The following is an 18786-nucleotide window of genomic DNA, read 5'->3' as shown; positions in this document are numbered from 1 at the left end:
AAAGTAAAACTCTTGATGGTCTTCATAAGGTTTGCTGTCCACCAGGTTTGTTATTTTCCTGAAACTTCATTTCCAAACCAGCAGGTATTTCTCTCGTCTTTGTATCCACGTTAAAAAGCACATTTTTTCATTTCGTTTATATGACCATGGTCACATATTCCCAGATATCCCACTCAATGCTGCCCAGCGATTCAGAACAGGCCATGAAAACCGTCCAGACTTTTAAATGATGTTATTGACTCATCTTTCAACATAAAGTTCCTGTCAACATCCTCTGCTGATATGACTTTGGATGCTCTCCAATGTTCAAAAGATTGTTAATGGAAAGACTCCAAGTTTCAGCTTCCAAGTCTGACGCCGACCTTTGGTCAGCCACTGATGTTCGAGCTTTGGTCCACACTCTTTAATTCTGAAGTCACTGAGTGGTAAAGGTAGGAGGTGTGAAGCTATTGGCTGTTTGAAAAAAAAAAAGATGTGGGAGGAAAGAGCCTGAGTCCTGGTTACAGAAAGGCCAAGCTAAAATCTAAAAAATGAACAGAGAGATGGGTAAAGAGGGAGAAAGCGACCATAATGTGCTTGTGACTTTTTCCTCTCTCTTTCACTCCTGTATCATCCAGAAGCTCTCTTCATCCTGTCTTTTCCCTCCAGCCAGTGTGCGTAGACCCCCTCCTCTTCCTCTGTCTCTCTCTCTAGCCCTTAAAAGGCCGGGGCGGTGGTTTGCCGATCTCCACTGAGATATTTGTGTACAGAGGGTACCGCTTGACCTGAACCAGTCTGTAGTTCAGAGAGCTGATGCCGTCCTTCTTCATCGTGTTCTTGGTGTTCTGTATTTTATTAAATCTGGAGGGTGAAAGACAAAGAAAGAAAGAGAGAGGTGGGAGGGAGGGGAGATTGAAGAGGGGTAAGGGGAAATGTGGGAGCAATGAGGAAAATTTTGATTAGAAACACAACTGTCAAAATTACTGTGTATGCATATTATGCTTCAGGAAATACGGATAATTACAGGACTGACAGTGGACATGTTTTCGGTTTGATTTGCTTACTTTATAGAGGATCCCTCCAGTTATGACAAAAACAAGGAAAGTTATTTCAAAGTGCAAAGTCAAAGTGCTGTACCTACAACCGTCAAACACGTCCAAAAGTCAATTTGCAGCATGATTGCTAATATTAAAATCCACATTTGATTCCACAGGGTATAAAGAGCCTGATGTTTGTATTGATTTCTTCTAGGTGCCGCCTCCTGGTAATTGCACATGTTCAATAACCTGAGAGCAGAAAGAAGAAACTGTTCTGTTGGACTGTATAAAATGAAGTAAACATCTGTTTTTCCTTTAGTATTTGACCAACAGGTGGTGCTATTGCATCGCACTGCGCCTTAATGAACAGTGTTATCTATTACATCCGCCTAGGTTTGTTTGAATTATGCTGGGATCTCCTACCCCGCTGGCTGTGATTCAACTGTTACATCAGCATCTGCTCTCACGTTAGAATCTGCTCTGATTTTAGTATTAAAGATGGGAAAATAATTCACACAGTGCGTCAGACAGTTAGACAGTGCTGCTGCTGAGGTCCGTTCATTTTGTGATACAACCCCTGGCATTAAAACCGAATCATAACACTGACTCTCTTGTCACCCCCATAGTCGTATCAGTTCTTGCAGCCAGTCAGAACGGAAATGAGGCCACGGTGAGTGAGCATCTAACAGCATGTTTACAACAGGCTTGTCTTAAAAATGCCTTTTTTTCTTCGGTGAACAGAGAAAGAGCTGATGTGTGCAAACACCAAGTCTTGCACATTCGCTTTTCAAAAGACAGTGGTGAGTGACAACAAAAGAGGTCTTCTTAATGATATGCTTGGACGTACAACTGGAGTTGACACTCCAGCTCGACATGGACCACCGAGTCTACAGAGCCTTGTCAGAGCTGACTAGTGAGGATCTCTCTCCTCTCTCCGCTTCGCTTTCTCCTTCCATCTCTCTCAAATCTAATCAAAAATCAAAGCTTTATTGGCATGAATGGAACCAGGAAAAATGTTGTCAAGCATCTTTCTCTCGAACAATATAATATGATATATTAAGATATAAACAGAATTACATGTTCCCCCGACTACTTGAAAAGATTGGCACTTCAATCTAAAAGGACGGGAAATTTGTTTAAGAGAAAGAGTGCAAAGAAGAGGAGGAGGAAAAAAAAGCAGTCAGTTTAAAATGAAACGAGGGCGGGATGGCAGGGGAGAAAAATGGGAGATAGATAGGCAGAGAGATAAATATATATCTGTGAAAGAGTGACAGATGGAGGGAGCAAGATATACTGATATTAAAAACTAAGTGAATGAGAACTGGGGGAAAAAAGAGAAATCTTTGGATGAATCTATCAAACCGCGGAGATTAAAAGCCATAAACTAATCCCTATATACATACAGATGATATGAGATGAATGTGTGCTCAATCCGGGCAACTGCTTATATCATTTCACACCTCTTAGTCTAATTTCTTACTTTTATTTTAGAGGACGAAACAAAGACTTACTCCTTACATATTCATTAGCCTGATTTCCAGGCTGAGTCTTAACTGGGCTAAGTAAAGCTCTATTTTAATTCCACTGAGGGTCTCACAGGAAAACATTTCTAGTGTAGGATCTCAACAAAAGCTCATCGTGCCAGCTACCAAGGGTTATTTTGTTCTGGCTTCATATATTTTGAGCTGGCCCACTTGACCGTGTTGTGGAAAAATGTCTAAAAGGAACGGTTCAGCATTTTGTGCAACAGACTGTCATACTGATGATAAGAAGATTAATACCACTCTCAATTCTGTATGTAAAATATGATGCTACCAAGACTGGAGGCATCGGGGGGCGGGGACGCTAACTGCTAAAATTCACATTTTAACACATTATAATTATAATTTGTTTAATATGCCCAGTCACCAAAGTGTAGAATTGATCATTTCTTGTAATTGAGGGTCACATGACAGACTAGGCTAATTTTTGGTAGCCTTGCTAACTTGTCTACCTGCACCGTAGAAGAAGGAAAAAGCTTGTTGATCAATATGCCCAGTTTCCTTTTACCTATTCATAGCTTTGAAAAACTTGATTTGAACGGCACAAACATTTCAGAAAAGTAAAACTATGATATTTAGAGAAACAGCGGTCAGCTAGCAGTATACATGCTCGCACATTAGCTTGCTAGCAGTAAAGTTAGCTTGTCACTGCCAAGAGGCTCCTGTTCTTTAACAGCACGTTATGTCCTGGACTATTTCTGAGCTAGGCCCAGTAACTCAGCACATAATCCCTTGTTGCGGAATGTTGTTTTTACTCTTTGGTTTTGGTACGGGCAAGCAAGATATGATGTATTAAATAATAATGAGTGAGAGTTAGAGGTGCTGGTGGGTGGATTTTGTTATCCTTGGACAGAGCCAGGCTAGCAATTTCCTCGTTTACATTCTTTATGCTAAACTAAGCTAATTGGCTGCTCACTATAGTATGAACATGAACACGAGAGTGGTATCAATCTTCTCATCTAACTCGAGGCAAGAAAGCAAATATTTCTCAAAATGTCAACACACACACACACACACACACACACACACACACACACACACACACACACATTCCCTGTATCTGCACTGTCCCAGGATGATAACATATGAATGAAATATTGAACAATGTTACTGAGAGACTGATTCATTTGCAATGCATGAAGCGCCGTTTGCAAGACAAAATGTGTGTGTGTGTGTGTGTGTGTGTGTGTGATACTGATACTCGTGACTGGTGATGAATGTGCCTCTTTCTTACTTCCGCTGGCCCAATATCTCATTGCTATGCCTAACCAGTATCTCTGAAAGGTCTGAGAGAATGGACTCCTGTGTGTGTGCATGTTTGAGTGAATGTGTATGTGTGTCTGTGCGTGCTTGTGTGCGTGCGTGTGTTTGTGTGTGTGTGGATGCAGAGGAGATAGTAAACATTCATCAGACAGTCGAGACAACACTTCCCTTGGTAAACGCTGGACATTACGCAGGTACTCCAGATAAACTCTCCCAAAAGGCTCAATCATTAATCTGAATCTAAACAGAAAAGCAAACCTGCACCTGGAGACAAAGGGCGGAAAACACAAGCTCAGTTTATCTTTGTAATTGAATGACACACCTCTGTGTGTACAAAAACTAGGGTTTTTAAGGCAGGCTACTTCTAAAAGACAAAATGATGGTGAAGGTTGTTGCTGGAAGATGTGAGCGGTTCCACGTTCACGTTCATTCATAAATTTACATTCGTAAACTTGAAGTGTTATGCAAGTCACAAACAGCAAGGGTCGACGTGTAGCCATGTCACTTGGCAAGTCATGGCAAAGATTTATGACTTTCTTATTGGACATCCAACTTCTTTATTATCTCTGAGGTCTGATAAACTCCTGGAAAACATCTAAACTGCCTTTCTCTCTGAGTGTGTTGTCAACAGTTGGATGGATTGTAATACAATTTGACTCAGACATCCATGTTCCTCTCAGGATGAATTAAAAGCACTTTGATGATGATGCTGGTTTCCTCTTGCATCATCATCATCTAGTAAAATCTTAAATTGTTTATGACTGAATACCTGCAGAAATAAAGACACTCAGCTGTACTTTGTGTTTAGTGCTAATTAGCAAAAATGTTAAATGTGATGGTGAACACAGTTGACATCACACCTGCGAAACATCAGCATATTAGTATTGACAGTGTGGCCATGCAGATGTTAGCATTTAGCTCACTACTTCTTAAAGGGAAATACTCCCTTCTTAGAAAACCAGAGTTAACTGGATTTGCTTTGTTATTTTTTCCCCCCTTTTTCTTATGACTTGTCCAATCTGCACAGAGGGTTTAACAATCTCTTGCATAGAAATCAAAGTCCTAACAAGTGCACTGAAAGAATTTTAAAACTTCCTTTGGGAGATGAAACGTTAAAAGTTTTTTCTGTATGTAGAGAAATACAGAGAGAGAGTGAGGGAAAAACAAAACCCTGCCCCCCCCCCCCATCCACGCTGCCTGAATACTGCCATGAGGTGGCCATTCCTCCTTTCACAACCTCCTGATTATTCTGAGCCGTCGTGCTTTATTAAAGTCCAAATGCCACTTCTTTTCAAAAGATCCTTTAAGCCGAAATTTCCGAAACATGATAACGAGTGTCCAGGAGGGCCGTAAAAATGAAGTTTGTGCCGACTAATAGGCTGCTATTTTCTGCCCCTCGCTACAGTTATGAATAATGTATCGGCTCCAAATAAATAGCGTCCCTGTTGGTGTCACCTCCTATTGAGGAAGTCTGGTCCACGGACCAGAGAGGGAAAGAGAGCAAAGTGACTAGCAAGAGGAGGAAGAAAACAGGAATTGAGTATCAAGCTGAGACACAAACAGAGCAACCCACACCCACACCCACACACACCCACACACACACACACCCACACACACTTTCTTTCAGTCTGGTGGCTGATTTATTGATTTTGATGAAGGCAACTGGACTAGTCTGACCTAGCCGACTCCCATCTCTATTGGTGTCATTTCACCAGGCAATTACTGAGGGATTGTTGAATCTCTCTCTCTTTCTGACACACACACACACACACACATAAAACAATGATGGATGACATACCACGCAGGCCTGGTTATTTTAGACATCTTCACATTTAAGTTATTTTATGGTGCTGACAGATATAGATGTTAGTTTTAAAGTTAAACCACTTCTTGACGGATGTCTGACATCTCGGTGGTTAAAGAAGGAGCTTGTTGCAGCTTAAAAAAAATCTTTAAGTTCTTTCCAGTTGATGTCAATGGCTAATTTGCTTTTCTCCCAGACCTGTAGAGGAGGTAGAGGTTTGGATGGAGAAGGGCCCACTACATTTGATTTTGACTAAATACAGAGGTATGTCAAACCAATAAAAGTTCAAAAAAGCACAGCCAGGAGGCGAGCAAGGTTTTTTTTTCTCTTCAAGCTACTCAACAATTTTTATTCTAATCATATTTTCCACTTTTCGACTAACAGGTTTCAAGTCTGTGACAATCAGCAGGAGCTTGTTGTAGACAAAAAGAACACAAATCATTAATTTCTTTTCATTTGATGTTACAGGCTCCCCTTTTGGCTAATTTTCCTCCCTAAGTGGATGGATTGTAACACAGAGAAAAGTACACAATGTGATCACATTAAAAAGCGACACAGAAAGGTATGAATGTAAGGCCACAATGTGGGCAGCATTTTCTTTGTTCAAGCTCCACATTTTCTAACAATATCATTACAATTACCATTAGCATCAGTAAAGAAGCCACCAAATTATTTGTCAGTGGAGCAAAACAATATTGTCTGTGAAGCCTTTTACATCATATCCTAACCATTGAAAAGCTTAAGTCAAACGAATGTTGAGATTAAACTCTTTAAACTATAAATGCACAGCTGAACAGTGAGTTTAAGTGTCAACTCTGCCATTTATTCCACTAACTTTGTACTTATGAGCAGTCAGGAGTCTCGTAGTGAATTAGTGTACCTCTACAAGGGTTTGCAGTCAGGTGAATGAGAGTAACACATTCATGTAAAACCATTAAGTGTCATTTGGTTGCTTTTGATAACTGAGTGAACTGTATTTAACTGACTAAAAGTACTGAACATGTGGAGCTGTAACTTCTTGATTCATTTTCAAGGCTTAAGTTTAACATTTTATAACAAAAGAAAAAAAGGTTTCCAAAATCTGTTAAGCAAAATAGAAATTAAAAAATAAAATAATCAATAAATACTCCTAAATAAAATAGTCCTCTCCCACTCCCTTTCTCAAGTTCAGACTGAACTTTGTGGAATATTTTATTTAAAACACACTATGTATTATGTATCAAAGAATCAAACAGCATATGTTCAGTAGATATATGTAAAATTCAAATCAACATGGCACTGTTTGTTTGGCTGTCACTTATCTCATAGGCATGACTCTCCTTTCTGGCATTTCTAATTTTCTTAAAAACCAATTCAGGAGCCACAGCTTACCTAGACCTAAACTGTGAACCCTGACATCATCCTGCCACAAAGGCTGTGATTTAATAAAGTCACATGAGATCAAACTAAAGCAATATTGGAGCAGAGAACAGAGTTCACTATATCTTCATTCTGCCCCAGCCACAGCAGCTATCGATTTGTGTGTTGCGAGGCATCGTTGCCTGGCCCATCCAGGCATGAAAACAGGGGCTCTTAGAAGAGAATAAACAGTGATAATCCACGTTTAAGCAGCTTAATGTTAGGTGCTATACTCCTGGTGATTAATGTGTCTAGAAGGGCTCATCTCTGCATATTGGGTCTCATTCATCACACCATAAAATAACACATTTATAAGGGAAGCATTTTTACACATTTGTCTGAAAAGCAATTTAAATGGGTGTAGCCAAAGGAGCAATTTAAGCCCCAGGGCTGTATCTCCGAAAAGCAATTTTTGGTTTATTGAAAATGTTTTGTCCCTGGTATTTTAAAATCTTCAAATCTTTCAATGACCAGAAAGATCAAGCCGTGGACTTAAGAGGCGTGTTTTAATTTATGTTGCTCAGTCATCTGATACTTTCACACATGAATTCCCATCCTCATCTGCAGCCCACATCTAATGTTGCAAAACTGCACTGAAATTAGAGCAACTAAGACTCAGTAGTTTCAATATTTAAGTAACCTGCAAATTAGCAATGAATGAATTTAAAAAAGACACCCCGATGGCATCTTTAAAATGCATGTCTTCTATTTATTTATCAAGTCCTCATGTATTTTAATAGCTTCTTGTGTGAATCTTCTAACATCCTGTGATGAGTAAAACATTTTATAAATTACAGGAAACATGTTTCTCTTGGTCTCAAACATAAAATTATACTTACAAAAATACAGTAAGACCAGTTTTATTCCTTTTTTCTGGCTTTATGCTAGTACTTTTCTGTCTTGGAAGAAGAGATAGTAGTAGTTTGTAGTCCAGGGCTGTAGCTACCATTGAGAAAAATCCTCAGTAATTTTTTAGGGGTGGGGGGTCTAGCAACCTGGGACGTTCACATAGATCCAAACTTACAAATTGTGGGTGTTTTATAGGATTCTGCCTCAATATGCTTGCATTTCTACAACTTTTAGACCAAGATTCAGTATTTCTCCCTCAGAAAATGCAGAAATTCCTGGCAGAAGATAACAATGAAACATTGGAAATATAATTTATAGAAACTATAGTGGTACAGTTAACTGAATAAATAAATGATGGAAAAAAACTAAATAATGTATCATTTTTGAGACTTGTGGTGTCTGTAAGGTGGAGGTGTGTTAAAGAATGTACCCTATTCATTATAATAAAGTGGGACAGATAAAGAGAAAGAAATGTATAACATTCAATACAGGTCAGCAAAAACAAGATTTTCAGGGAGTTTTAAGATACCTTAATAAAGAAAATGGTAAAATCAGAAGTGGGCAAAGTTAAATTAATAATGCTCTTTCATTCCTCTGCATTACTGCATAACTGCACTTACAATAAGGAGAGATTACCACTATTAGCCTCTTTACAAGAGTTACTGTTCAATTAAACATCTTAAATATTGCTTGTACACTCAAATTTCCCTCAGCAAATAACATCTACTTCTCCGAACAGCAAGAACCGAGCTGTAAACATGTTGTTTTTATTAAAAAATGGGTATACGATTATGTAAATCTTGCCAGTTAGTGAAGCAGTTCACAAAATAAGTCTATAATAATACACTTAATATAATAATACAATGTTAAAGTTTATTATAAAGAGTATTTTATTTTTTCACTTGCAGTTTTGGATGAGGAGCTGCTCAGTGGCTAGCGGCAGCTCTGAACTAACAGTGGGAAGCTCTCAGGTGTCTATGTCTCTAAAAGAAGGGCAAAACTTCTTATTTAACCTTCACTGATTAAAGATGAAGATGTGTTCAACATGTAATACTGGCAAAACAGTACAGACTGTGAGCAGACAATGTGGATGACAAAGGAAATCATTACTTCTCACTGCTGCCGTGATATTGGTGTTGCACGTTTCGATATATTGCTCTGTAGCCAACACTAATTATAAGGACATGTTATTGATAGTGTGCCCTTTGCAGCGCCACATAATCATAATTCTCTCAAGTGGAGAGGAAAAAGTTGCAAAGAAACATTTGAACTGTGTAGCTATGAAACAAAAGCAAGGCAATTGATCCAAATGTAAGGCCGCAGGATGAGTTTGGACAATGATGCAGTACCTCTGTGGGTTGGGCTCGTTGTGTTTGTCTCTCTCGTGTTTAATCATTCTGTAGCGGCCGATGCGAACGTCTGGCCTGGACACCTTCATCCCATTGAGAGTGATCCTGCAACACATACAGATACAATATCCTATTTTAAAGGGAAGCAAACAAACAGACAGAGAGAGATGAGAAAGAAAAGAGGCAGAATAAGAGAATAAATAACTACAAACTGAAGAGGAAGGCAAGGAAAGCGAAGTTTTATGAAGAAATCAAGCAGGACTGGAACTATTTTTCATTTTCATTACTCTTTAATCACATCTTTAAGTAAATTGATTATCAATTTAACACATAAAAATGACAGAAAAACTGCCATCACTAACTTCCACAGCCCAGTGTACAATTAATTAATTAATTAATTAATTAATCGGTTCGTCAACAGAATGTCAGAAAATGGTAATGCAAATATCTAGACCTCAAGACGATGTCCCCCCCCAAAAAAGATGTCACATAATCCAAAAGAGCTTCACATTGTCACAATTTGGACGCTGCAACAAAAGAGTTTTTTAAATGTATAACTGCAAAATTACTTAAATAGTCAACCTATTATCAAAATAGGTGCTTATCAATTTTCTGTCATTTGACTTTTTGATTAACATGTCTTAAAAATCAAAATGTCAATCAATAAAAAATACTCCATGAAAAGTTAAGGTCCTAATTCAAAAAGCTTACTTAAGTAAATGAATGTGGGCATTACCATCAAAATCTAGTTTTAAGTATCAAAAGTAAAAGTAATAATTTTGCAAGTGCTCCCTGTCAGTGTTTTATGATTTTTTGGATTAATATTACTGCTGCATTAATGTGTATGTTGCATTTTACTGCTATAGATATTTTAGGTTGTGCTAATTTTAACTACAATAAAACTGTTGGGTAGTTTAATCTACAGTAATGCACCGAACCTTAGTTGCTATGGTGGGACGATCAGTGGTGGTATACCTGAATCAAGGAGCAAATAATTAAAAAACCCACCTATTAACACCAAAATATGTTTGTTCGACGTCTACTGCTGACTCATGGCGCTCAAGCACCTGCTGCATTTCTTCACACAGGAAGGCAGAGTACATATCGTAATCGCATTAAACGCAGCACAGTGCAAACAGTGTTGCACACAAACAAAGCAGAGAGAGCGACTCTGGTCAGAGACTTTTCTGACACCAAGGGAAGCAAACTGTTCAGCTTAAGGAGCTGTGAACTTTGTGGATACAAGATGGGAAAAGAGACAGGGATTTACTGTGTGTCTCAGTTCAAACAAAGCATGCTATCAGAAGTTTGAGACACAGTGGTAACATTGTCTTAGAGCTAAGGATAAAATACAAGGGCAAATCTGCACGGAGATTCATATCTAATGCAACAACAAATGATGGGAAGTGTAGGCAACACAAACAACAGATTTGTTCCACATAAAGCTCAGGTTAAACCCCGAGGTTGACGGAGGCATTGATATTCATACCTGCAATGATATGAAAGATTGTGCATGTGTGTGCTGAATGAACAATTTTTATTTGTCGTAACGCTCTGATTCGTGCAGTCTTGCTGTCTTAAAAAGCACCCATGCCTGATATTGCTCCTCAACAACTGCTTGTCTACTCTATACTTCCAAAGCCTCCTCTTGTCTCAACTCATCACTTCCTCCCTCTTCTCCCAGCTTCCCTCTTGCTTTCTCACCTTTCCCCCCCCCCTCATAATTTCCTCCTATTTCTACCTTTCTCTTTTCTTCTCTTCTCATTTCTCCCTGCTACTTCTCACCTCCACTTCTGCACTCATAACTCTTAAAGGCTGATTCCAATGTTTGTACAGTAAGTGTATAATGATGGTAGGAACGGCATTTACAGTATATCCTCTTTAAGTAAAATCCTCCAAAATAATGATGATTATTACTTTATTGGTAACAAGATAATGGATATTTTAACAAAAAATAATTATTACTGAAAAATTAAATGTAACTTGCTTCAATTCATTGATAAAATGTGAAAACAAATTAATTTCATGTTTCATTTTTAAATGGCTGTTGTCATGAAGCAACCTCTCTTCATTACTTAAAAGGAAAAGTCCAACATTTTGGTAAATTTGCCCATTTGATTTTTCAGGCTCAGGACATCATTAGTGTTTAGCTTACCATAAAGACTGACAAGAAGTGAAAACTCAAGCCTGGCTTTGTCCAAAGTAAAATAAATTTTCTTTTGACTGGCTCTCCCTAAAGTCACAAACTGCTATTTTTTTTAACATTTCTTTACATGTCAATGTGTTAATTAGTTTTACTTTGGACAGAACCACGCTAGCTAGTTCCCCTGCTCCCACTGTTTATGCTAAGCTAAGCTAATCACCTCCTGGCTCCTGCTTTAAACTTGATTTATAAACATGAGAGAGCAAATAAGTGAATTTCTCAAAATGTCAAGCTTTAGCTTTAGAACATTGGTAGAAATTGTTTTTGACCTTTAAATAGAGCAAGGCTAGCTGTCCCTGTGCCTCCACATTTTACACAAAGCTAAGTGTGGTATCTGATATGTTATGTGCATCTGCTATGTTATATGTATGTGTGTGTCTTCTCTGTGAATGATTAGGTAAGAGAGTCAGAGAGGATGCATGGTATGTGTTAAACATATAAGGTCAGGGTGCTGCAGGATGACTTCCCAAGAGGAATAGCAACATATAAGGATGTGATGACTTCCCAAGAGGGACAATTTCTATACATCCCTCCATATTAGGGCAAGACCTCTTTGGGCCTTGCTACTGAGGGAAACCATATGGTGAGGTAAGCGTTTCTAAAGGTATAAAAGATGACATTCAGAGAAGCTCGGGGAAGACGTTAATTTGGCAAGGGGATACTCTGTCTGTAAGAGACAAATAATTGGGTTACGTCTTTCCAGGCAACCATGGAGCCTGTTAGACAACTGATCTTTTTGTAATAAACCTATTTTTATGCAACAAGTTGTTGTCAGCGGACGTTTTTCCTCCCATCATCTGCACATCATCGGCATCAGAGAAGTCACAACATAAGCTAGGCTAAGCTAAGCTAAGGTAAGTTAAGTTAAGCACCTCCTGGTTCTCAGTTTTCCAAACTATCAGTTAGCTTTAGAGGTGATGGTACATACGTTTGTGACCTTTGAACAGAGACATCTATCTAGCTAGGGCTTTCACTCTGCCTCCATTATTTATGCTAAGCTAGGCTGTATTAGTTAATTGGTCTAACTCTTCCTCTGCACTTTCTTTTCTACTCTGCTTATCTTTTAGCTTCTTTGTGTATCCTCCTTCTTCCGTCCTCTCCTCTTTTTTTTCGACCTCCCCTCCCCTCCCCTCGATGCTTTCCTCTTCACAGTGTGCGTGTTTTCACCTCCCTGTTTCTCCTCTCCTGTCATTCTCCCTCTGCTCGTCTCTCCTTTTCCCTCTGTCCGTCTCTCCTCTGCCTTCCCCTTCACCTCTAATTTTTCTCCACTCCTCCCTCTTTTTCTTTACAGACCAGTGAAATTTGAATAACCTAGAATGTAGCCCTGCGCCATCAAACGCGCATCAACCCTTTAAGAGGCAAAACCCAAACTCCATCAAAACAACCCTCCCATAAATAAATTCATTGGAAAACTAAATAACACATCTTTCCTTCTCTCTCCCTCTCTCTCGAGTCTCAGTGACTTTGCTGACTTTGCACACATGCATAGATGACTGCCTTTGTCAGTGTGTCTGTGCGTGCACATACGAGCATGCATGCATTTGCATAATTTAGAGATTTATTATGGTGCAAATAATATGAGTGAGAGGGTGAGCAAGACAGCCCTTTCCCTCTCTTCCTGAGCTTTTCAGTGCAGTGAGCTTAGTTATACATTATGCACGGTTCTGCATCTTTAAAATAATCTTCTTTTGAGCCCGTTGCCTTGCAGAGTGTGTGAAGCTCGACTTGGTGATATTGGCTAGAATGTGAATCCCTCCATCTTCATCTGATCCATATGAATCTCTATATGTTATTCTTATACTCTGAGATTCATTCCATGTTTGCTGTGGAGACAAATTTGTAGTTTGCTATGTGTAGAGGTTAATTGTTATACGTTTCAGTATTAATACAGATGCATCGATTTAAGTACTCTACTGTTGAAGGTGGTTTTTCTATACAGTTCAGCAGTTTAATCCAGTGAGTATCACTGTTGTTTTTAATGGCTAATTGAACTTCTGGCCAAAGGACAACAGTTTGAAATTACCCTTTTGGCTGAAAGTGGCACTTTTACAGTAATGCTGATCGATGTCCCTGCAAAATGAATAAAACATCAAATTAAAAATCTTTCAAATTAAAGGAGATTTTATGTGGTAAGACTTGAATTGGCCTTAAAGGATTAGTTCAGATTTTCTAAATTGGGTTTTATGAAGTTTTTGTACATACTCAGTGTATTACCCACAGTAGATTACGGTTAGCATGCTTGAAAGCAGGCATGACAGTTGAGGTGGAAGGTAAGCAATGTACTGTTGTGGACAGGGGCAACAGCAAAACACATTTTAGCCACCTAAAAAAAGACCACCTTAAAAAAAAAAAAATCAATATCAGTTTTAGTGTCAGCTGTGTTTAGAATATTTTTATGGCTTCACTTTGCCCTCAAACGGCCCTCTCTGACCGGGAACTGAAGCCGTTTTCTTCAAAGCCACCAGACTCTCTCAGATTTACAAAAACAGTAATTTTAGAGTTGCTGATCAACCACTGCCTTGATAGGTAAGTTTATTTGTATTATTATGTGACTGAGGTGTTTTAACTAACCCTCTAAAACACCAGAGTGCTGGCACAAGGCCCAAAATGTCACAGCTAGAAGCTAAATAATCAATCAATAATCAAATAGCTACTAGGCAAAGCAATGGGGAAACAAATTGCAAATTGAAAAGAAATTGCCCTGCAAAATGCCTGATTAATATCAGTATATTTAATTCAATTTGTGGGTTGAATTAAATGTAATGTGATATTGCACATTAAAATATCAAATAATGAATCACTTCATATTTAAGTCTATTTAGAGATTATTTAATTAATTTGCCATTCTGTGATTCCATACAAAAAGTACAATACAGCACTAATATAAACAACTATGGTGTAGTGATTAGAAGCAGTTTCAAATCTCCTTGCCCACTTTTTGCTGTAGGAGAAGTTCAGTTTTCTGAAGTAATGGTCAACTAGACTGTCACACTTTAAGCAGTCTGAGTGTTGTCAAACATGAGCAATCAAGTTCATAATCCTCAGAGAAAGTGGAAGCAGTTTTTTCTGTTTTCTCAAATGTAAATTGATCAGAGTGTGTTTGCTTGTGTAAAATATTATCAGAGCTTCTTTCAAATCGCTGTATCTCCTGTTAACTTCTTGCCTGCTTTCAAAAATCCTCTTTGAAAGTCTGATAAAACACTCCCTGAGGGTGGGCTGACTTTCCATCTCATCATCTGTCAATATGAAACTTTGCATGAAGATTAAATGCTGGTCCACGATTCTTGCTCACAAAATAAAGACACACACACACACACACACACACACACGGCAAAGAAAGCTGTTATTATTCCACACATATGCAAGCTCCTCAGTTGAATACGTTCACACCCTGTTTGATAAACGAAGTTCAGGGTTGTCATGTCTAATAGGGTTTGTTTGGTTTCATGAGGACACGGCATGCAAAAAAAATGTCTGAAAGACCTTGTGAGGTTGTGTGTTTTCGTGTATACGTATGCGTGTGTTGTAATGAACTGTGTGGTAACTAATCAGCCGGCTTCTCTTCATTTTTGAACACAGAAGAGAATTGTGTCCTTGACCAAAACAAAACTTTGGCTGGAGCATCAACACACACACACACACACACACACATGCTCAAGTGCAGGCCAGTGTACACATCAGTGCAGTCATTATTTCTCACCGCACTGACAGGCAGTGGGCAGTAACATGGCGTGACAGTGTAGTGTGAATATTATGTAAGGAAAAAAGATACTGAGGATACAGTGGAGCTGCAGGATGAAAAGCTTCACCGTCCCCTATGTGATGCATATAATCTGGAGCTGACAGCCACCTCCACCGAAACACAGTGGGTGAATGGCTGCCGTAAAATCACCCACTGTGGGGGACCTTTAAGCATTTTATGACTTGTTTTGGAACGACAAGTAAAAATGATTTGTGGCAGTAGGATAAAAAAATGGAGGCAGAAGTAACCTGGTCTGTGTTTCAGAGACTGGGCCAGGATTAAATGATTATACTTATTATAAAAAAAGCATACATAAGCGAACAAAAAATAAGAAAAAAGAGAAAAGCCAGACAGTGGACAATCTTCACAGAATAACATAAGAAACAGGAAAGTCTGTGATCTTTCATGTCAGAGTCAAAGTCCTTATCGAGACCTCTTATAAAGGTCCCAAAATCTTGTTAGACTTTTCCATTCAATGATAAGAAAGTGTACTCATTTTGTCCTGCCGATGTTTAAAAGCAGGCTCACAAGCGCTTTTCCAGTCCTTCAAGATAAGCTAAGAAAATGTGACCTCTCGAAATGATTTAAGAGTTTTCTGTGCATTTAAAAAGGTACCAACAGAGCTTCTTCAGAGCAGCCAAAAAGAACTCCTTCAGTATATATATATATTTAGCCAGACATGAAGGTAAAAAGATATGAGTGCCCCACCATGGGTTACATCTATCACAGAGAGGTGACACAGATTAATACAGTTTTTTGAGTCGAGCTCTGGCATTTAGTGAATATAACTCTGAGATAATGTCTTTACCCATTTCTCTGCTCTGATGACCTAAGATGATGTGTAGAGGTTACGGATGTTACGGAACAAGCAGAGAAAAATCACACAAATTGAGATATTCACTTCCTTACTACAGATAGTTGACTGTATATATTTTCTTAACAAATTTTCTTATCTGTTTGTAATGAAAGTGTAAGTTCAGCAATAGATGCAAACTCTTGTACAATGTAGACATCTGATGACCGTCAGGCATTTCTCTATTTATTCTAATACAGTATATTTATGAATTACTTGGACTTATTTCCATCAATGTCAGATCTTCAATGTCTGACAAAGTAGGACCGACAAAACTGAAGAAAAAAAAATCTTTTTGAAAATCAGATTAAAATATCAAAGTTACCCAAAATAGTAATCATATTATAGAAGACAAAAGTTGGTAAACAAACTCAGAATGAAAATAACAATAAAGCATAATGAAGATTAAATTTAGATTCTGATTTATCTCTGATTTGGTCTGATTGAATCTGATTTTATATCATTTTGTCATAGTGTGTACTTTATAATTAACACAATTGCCTGTGACACTTTAGCATAAATTGAAATTTATGCAAATATTAATCCAGAAGAAGCAAAGTCAGACTACAGATCATATAAGACAAAATCATAATTTTGTGCTTTCGAGGAAAACGCTGACAGAAATGGCAGAATGACTAAACCTTAAGAGCAGCGAGAGTAAAAGCCTTGAAATAAATAAGAAGTGGCTGCAACAAAATGGAGAGAAAATATGAAATAACACATGAACTAAGAGTAACCTTTGTATGAAAAAGATGGATAAAATGGTTAATTAAAGTGAAATCTCTGACTAAATCAGTAAACTAACCTGGCTGTATTTAATTTATTTATGTGCATATGTATGCATTTATTTATTCATGTCTTTCTTTTCCTTTTTTCTTTTCAGCTGAAGGAGCTTCACATTGGATGGAGCACCTTTCACTGAAAAAATATTCTGTATTTATGCAATTGCTTTTGCCCTGATTATATTGACTCATCAAAATGAACTCTTTCAACCAATTACTGGACAAAAAGAAAATCCCTCAAGGCTGTTGGTAGAAGTCAGCTACTTGGTTTGGAAACACTGACGCAAGTCACTTGATCAGAGTTAATTTGAAGTGAGATGAATCCATGGAGTTAGAAAAACATGCTACATTAAATATTTTTTATGCCTAACTTCATTAGACAAACTTTTGAGGTTTCGACAGGCATCGAGTCATGTCATCATCGGAAAACTTTTGAAATAAGCAGGAGCTCTCAAAAGGCCACTTTAAAGAGCACAAATTAGTAAAAATGATGCCGTAAAACCGTAAAAGAGAAAAACAGGAAGGGTTACATGAGCAAAAATGTTTCATAATAGTCCTGTTTGTTTATTTCACACAGTAATACATCAGCCAGATTGACATGATATACTACACTGTGTGCACAATTATTAGGCAAGTGATTATTTTGACCATATCATCATTTTATCCATAATTTCCAACTCCAAGCTGTATAAACTTGAATGCTTATTGGATTTAATGCATATCAGGTGATGTGAATTTGTGTAACGAGGGAGAGTGTGGCCTAAGGAGATCAACACCCTATATCAAGGTGTGCATAATTATTAGGCAGATTCTTCTCCTCAGGAAAAATGGGCCAAAAAAGAGATTTAACTGACTCTGAAAAGTCAAATATTGTAAAAAGTCTTTCAGAGGGATGCAGCACTCTTGAAATATCTAATTATATTAGATAATAATATAATTAATTAATAATTATATTGGGGCGTGATTGCAGAACCATCAAATGTTTTGTTGCAAATAGTCAACAGGGTCGCAAGAAACGTGTCGAGAAGAAAGACAAAAGATTTGAGAAGAATCAAACATGAAGCTACCAGGAACCCATTATCCTCCAGTGCTGCCATATTCCACAACTGCAACCTACCTGGAGTGTCAAGAAGTACGAGGTGTTCAGTTCTCAGAGACATGGCCAAGGTAAGAAAGGCTGAAACCCGACCACCTCTGAACAAGACACATAATTTGAAACGTCAAGAATGGGCCAAGAAATATCTGAAGACAGATTTTTCAAAGGTTTTGTGGACTGATGAGATGAGTGACTCTTGACGGACCAGATGGATGGGCCCGTGGTTGGATCAGTAACGGACACAGAGCTCCACTTCGACTCAGACACCAGCAAGGTGGAGGTGGGGTACTGGTATGGGCAGGTATTATTAAAGATGAGCTAGTTGGACCTTTTCGGGTTGAAAATGGACTCAAAATCAACTCTCAGACCTACTGCCAATTTCTAGAAGACACTTTCTTCAAGCAGTGGTACAGGAAAAAGTCTGCATCTTTCAAGAAGACTTTGATTTTTATGCAAGACAACGCTCCATCACATGCATCAAAGTACTGCACTGCGTGGCTGGCCAGTAAAGGCCTTAAAGATGAAAAACTAATGACATGGCCCCCTTCTTCACCTGACTTAAACCCTATTGAGAACTTTTGGGCCCTTCTTAAGCAGGAAATTTACAGTGAAGGTAAACAGTACACCTCTCTGAACAGTGTCTGGGAGGCTGTGGTTGCGGCTGCACAAAAAGTTGATTCTGACCAGATCAAGAACCCGACTGACTCCGTGAATGGAAGGCTTGTGACTGTTATCGAAAAGAAGGGTGGCTATATTGGTCACTGAGGTTTTTTTTTTTTTGAAATTTCAGAAATGTAAATTTTGAGTTTGTTTATTATTTTCACTTTTTAACAGGTGAAAATAAACAAGTGAGATGGGAAAATCTTTGTTTTTCATTTAGTTGCATAATA

General features: G+C 38.3%; 1 protein-coding gene across 1 annotated transcript in view; it reads right to left on the bottom strand.

Annotated features, from left to right (window-relative positions):
* Positions 1 to 689: 689 nt before the first annotated feature.
* Positions 690 to 18786, bottom strand: part of b4galt2 (UDP-Gal:betaGlcNAc beta 1,4- galactosyltransferase, polypeptide 2) — a 134749-nt gene continuing 116652 nt past the window's right edge. Inside the window, exons 6-7 of the mRNA XM_070845154.1 lie at positions 9221 to 9325; positions 690 to 840 (exon numbers count right to left, since the gene is read on the bottom strand). Coding sequence (XP_070701255.1) covers positions 690 to 840; positions 9221 to 9325 — 256 coding nt within the window. The remainder of the gene's footprint in view (positions 841 to 9220; positions 9326 to 18786) is intronic.

This window comes from Pempheris klunzingeri, chromosome 15 (genome assembly GCF_042242105.1).
Source record: "Pempheris klunzingeri isolate RE-2024b chromosome 15, fPemKlu1.hap1, whole genome shotgun sequence".
NCBI lineage: Eukaryota > Metazoa > Chordata > Actinopteri > Acropomatiformes > Pempheridae > Pempheris > Pempheris klunzingeri.
Note: the sequence above shows the minus strand (reverse complement) of the source record. Positions and strands in the feature narration are given on the sequence as shown.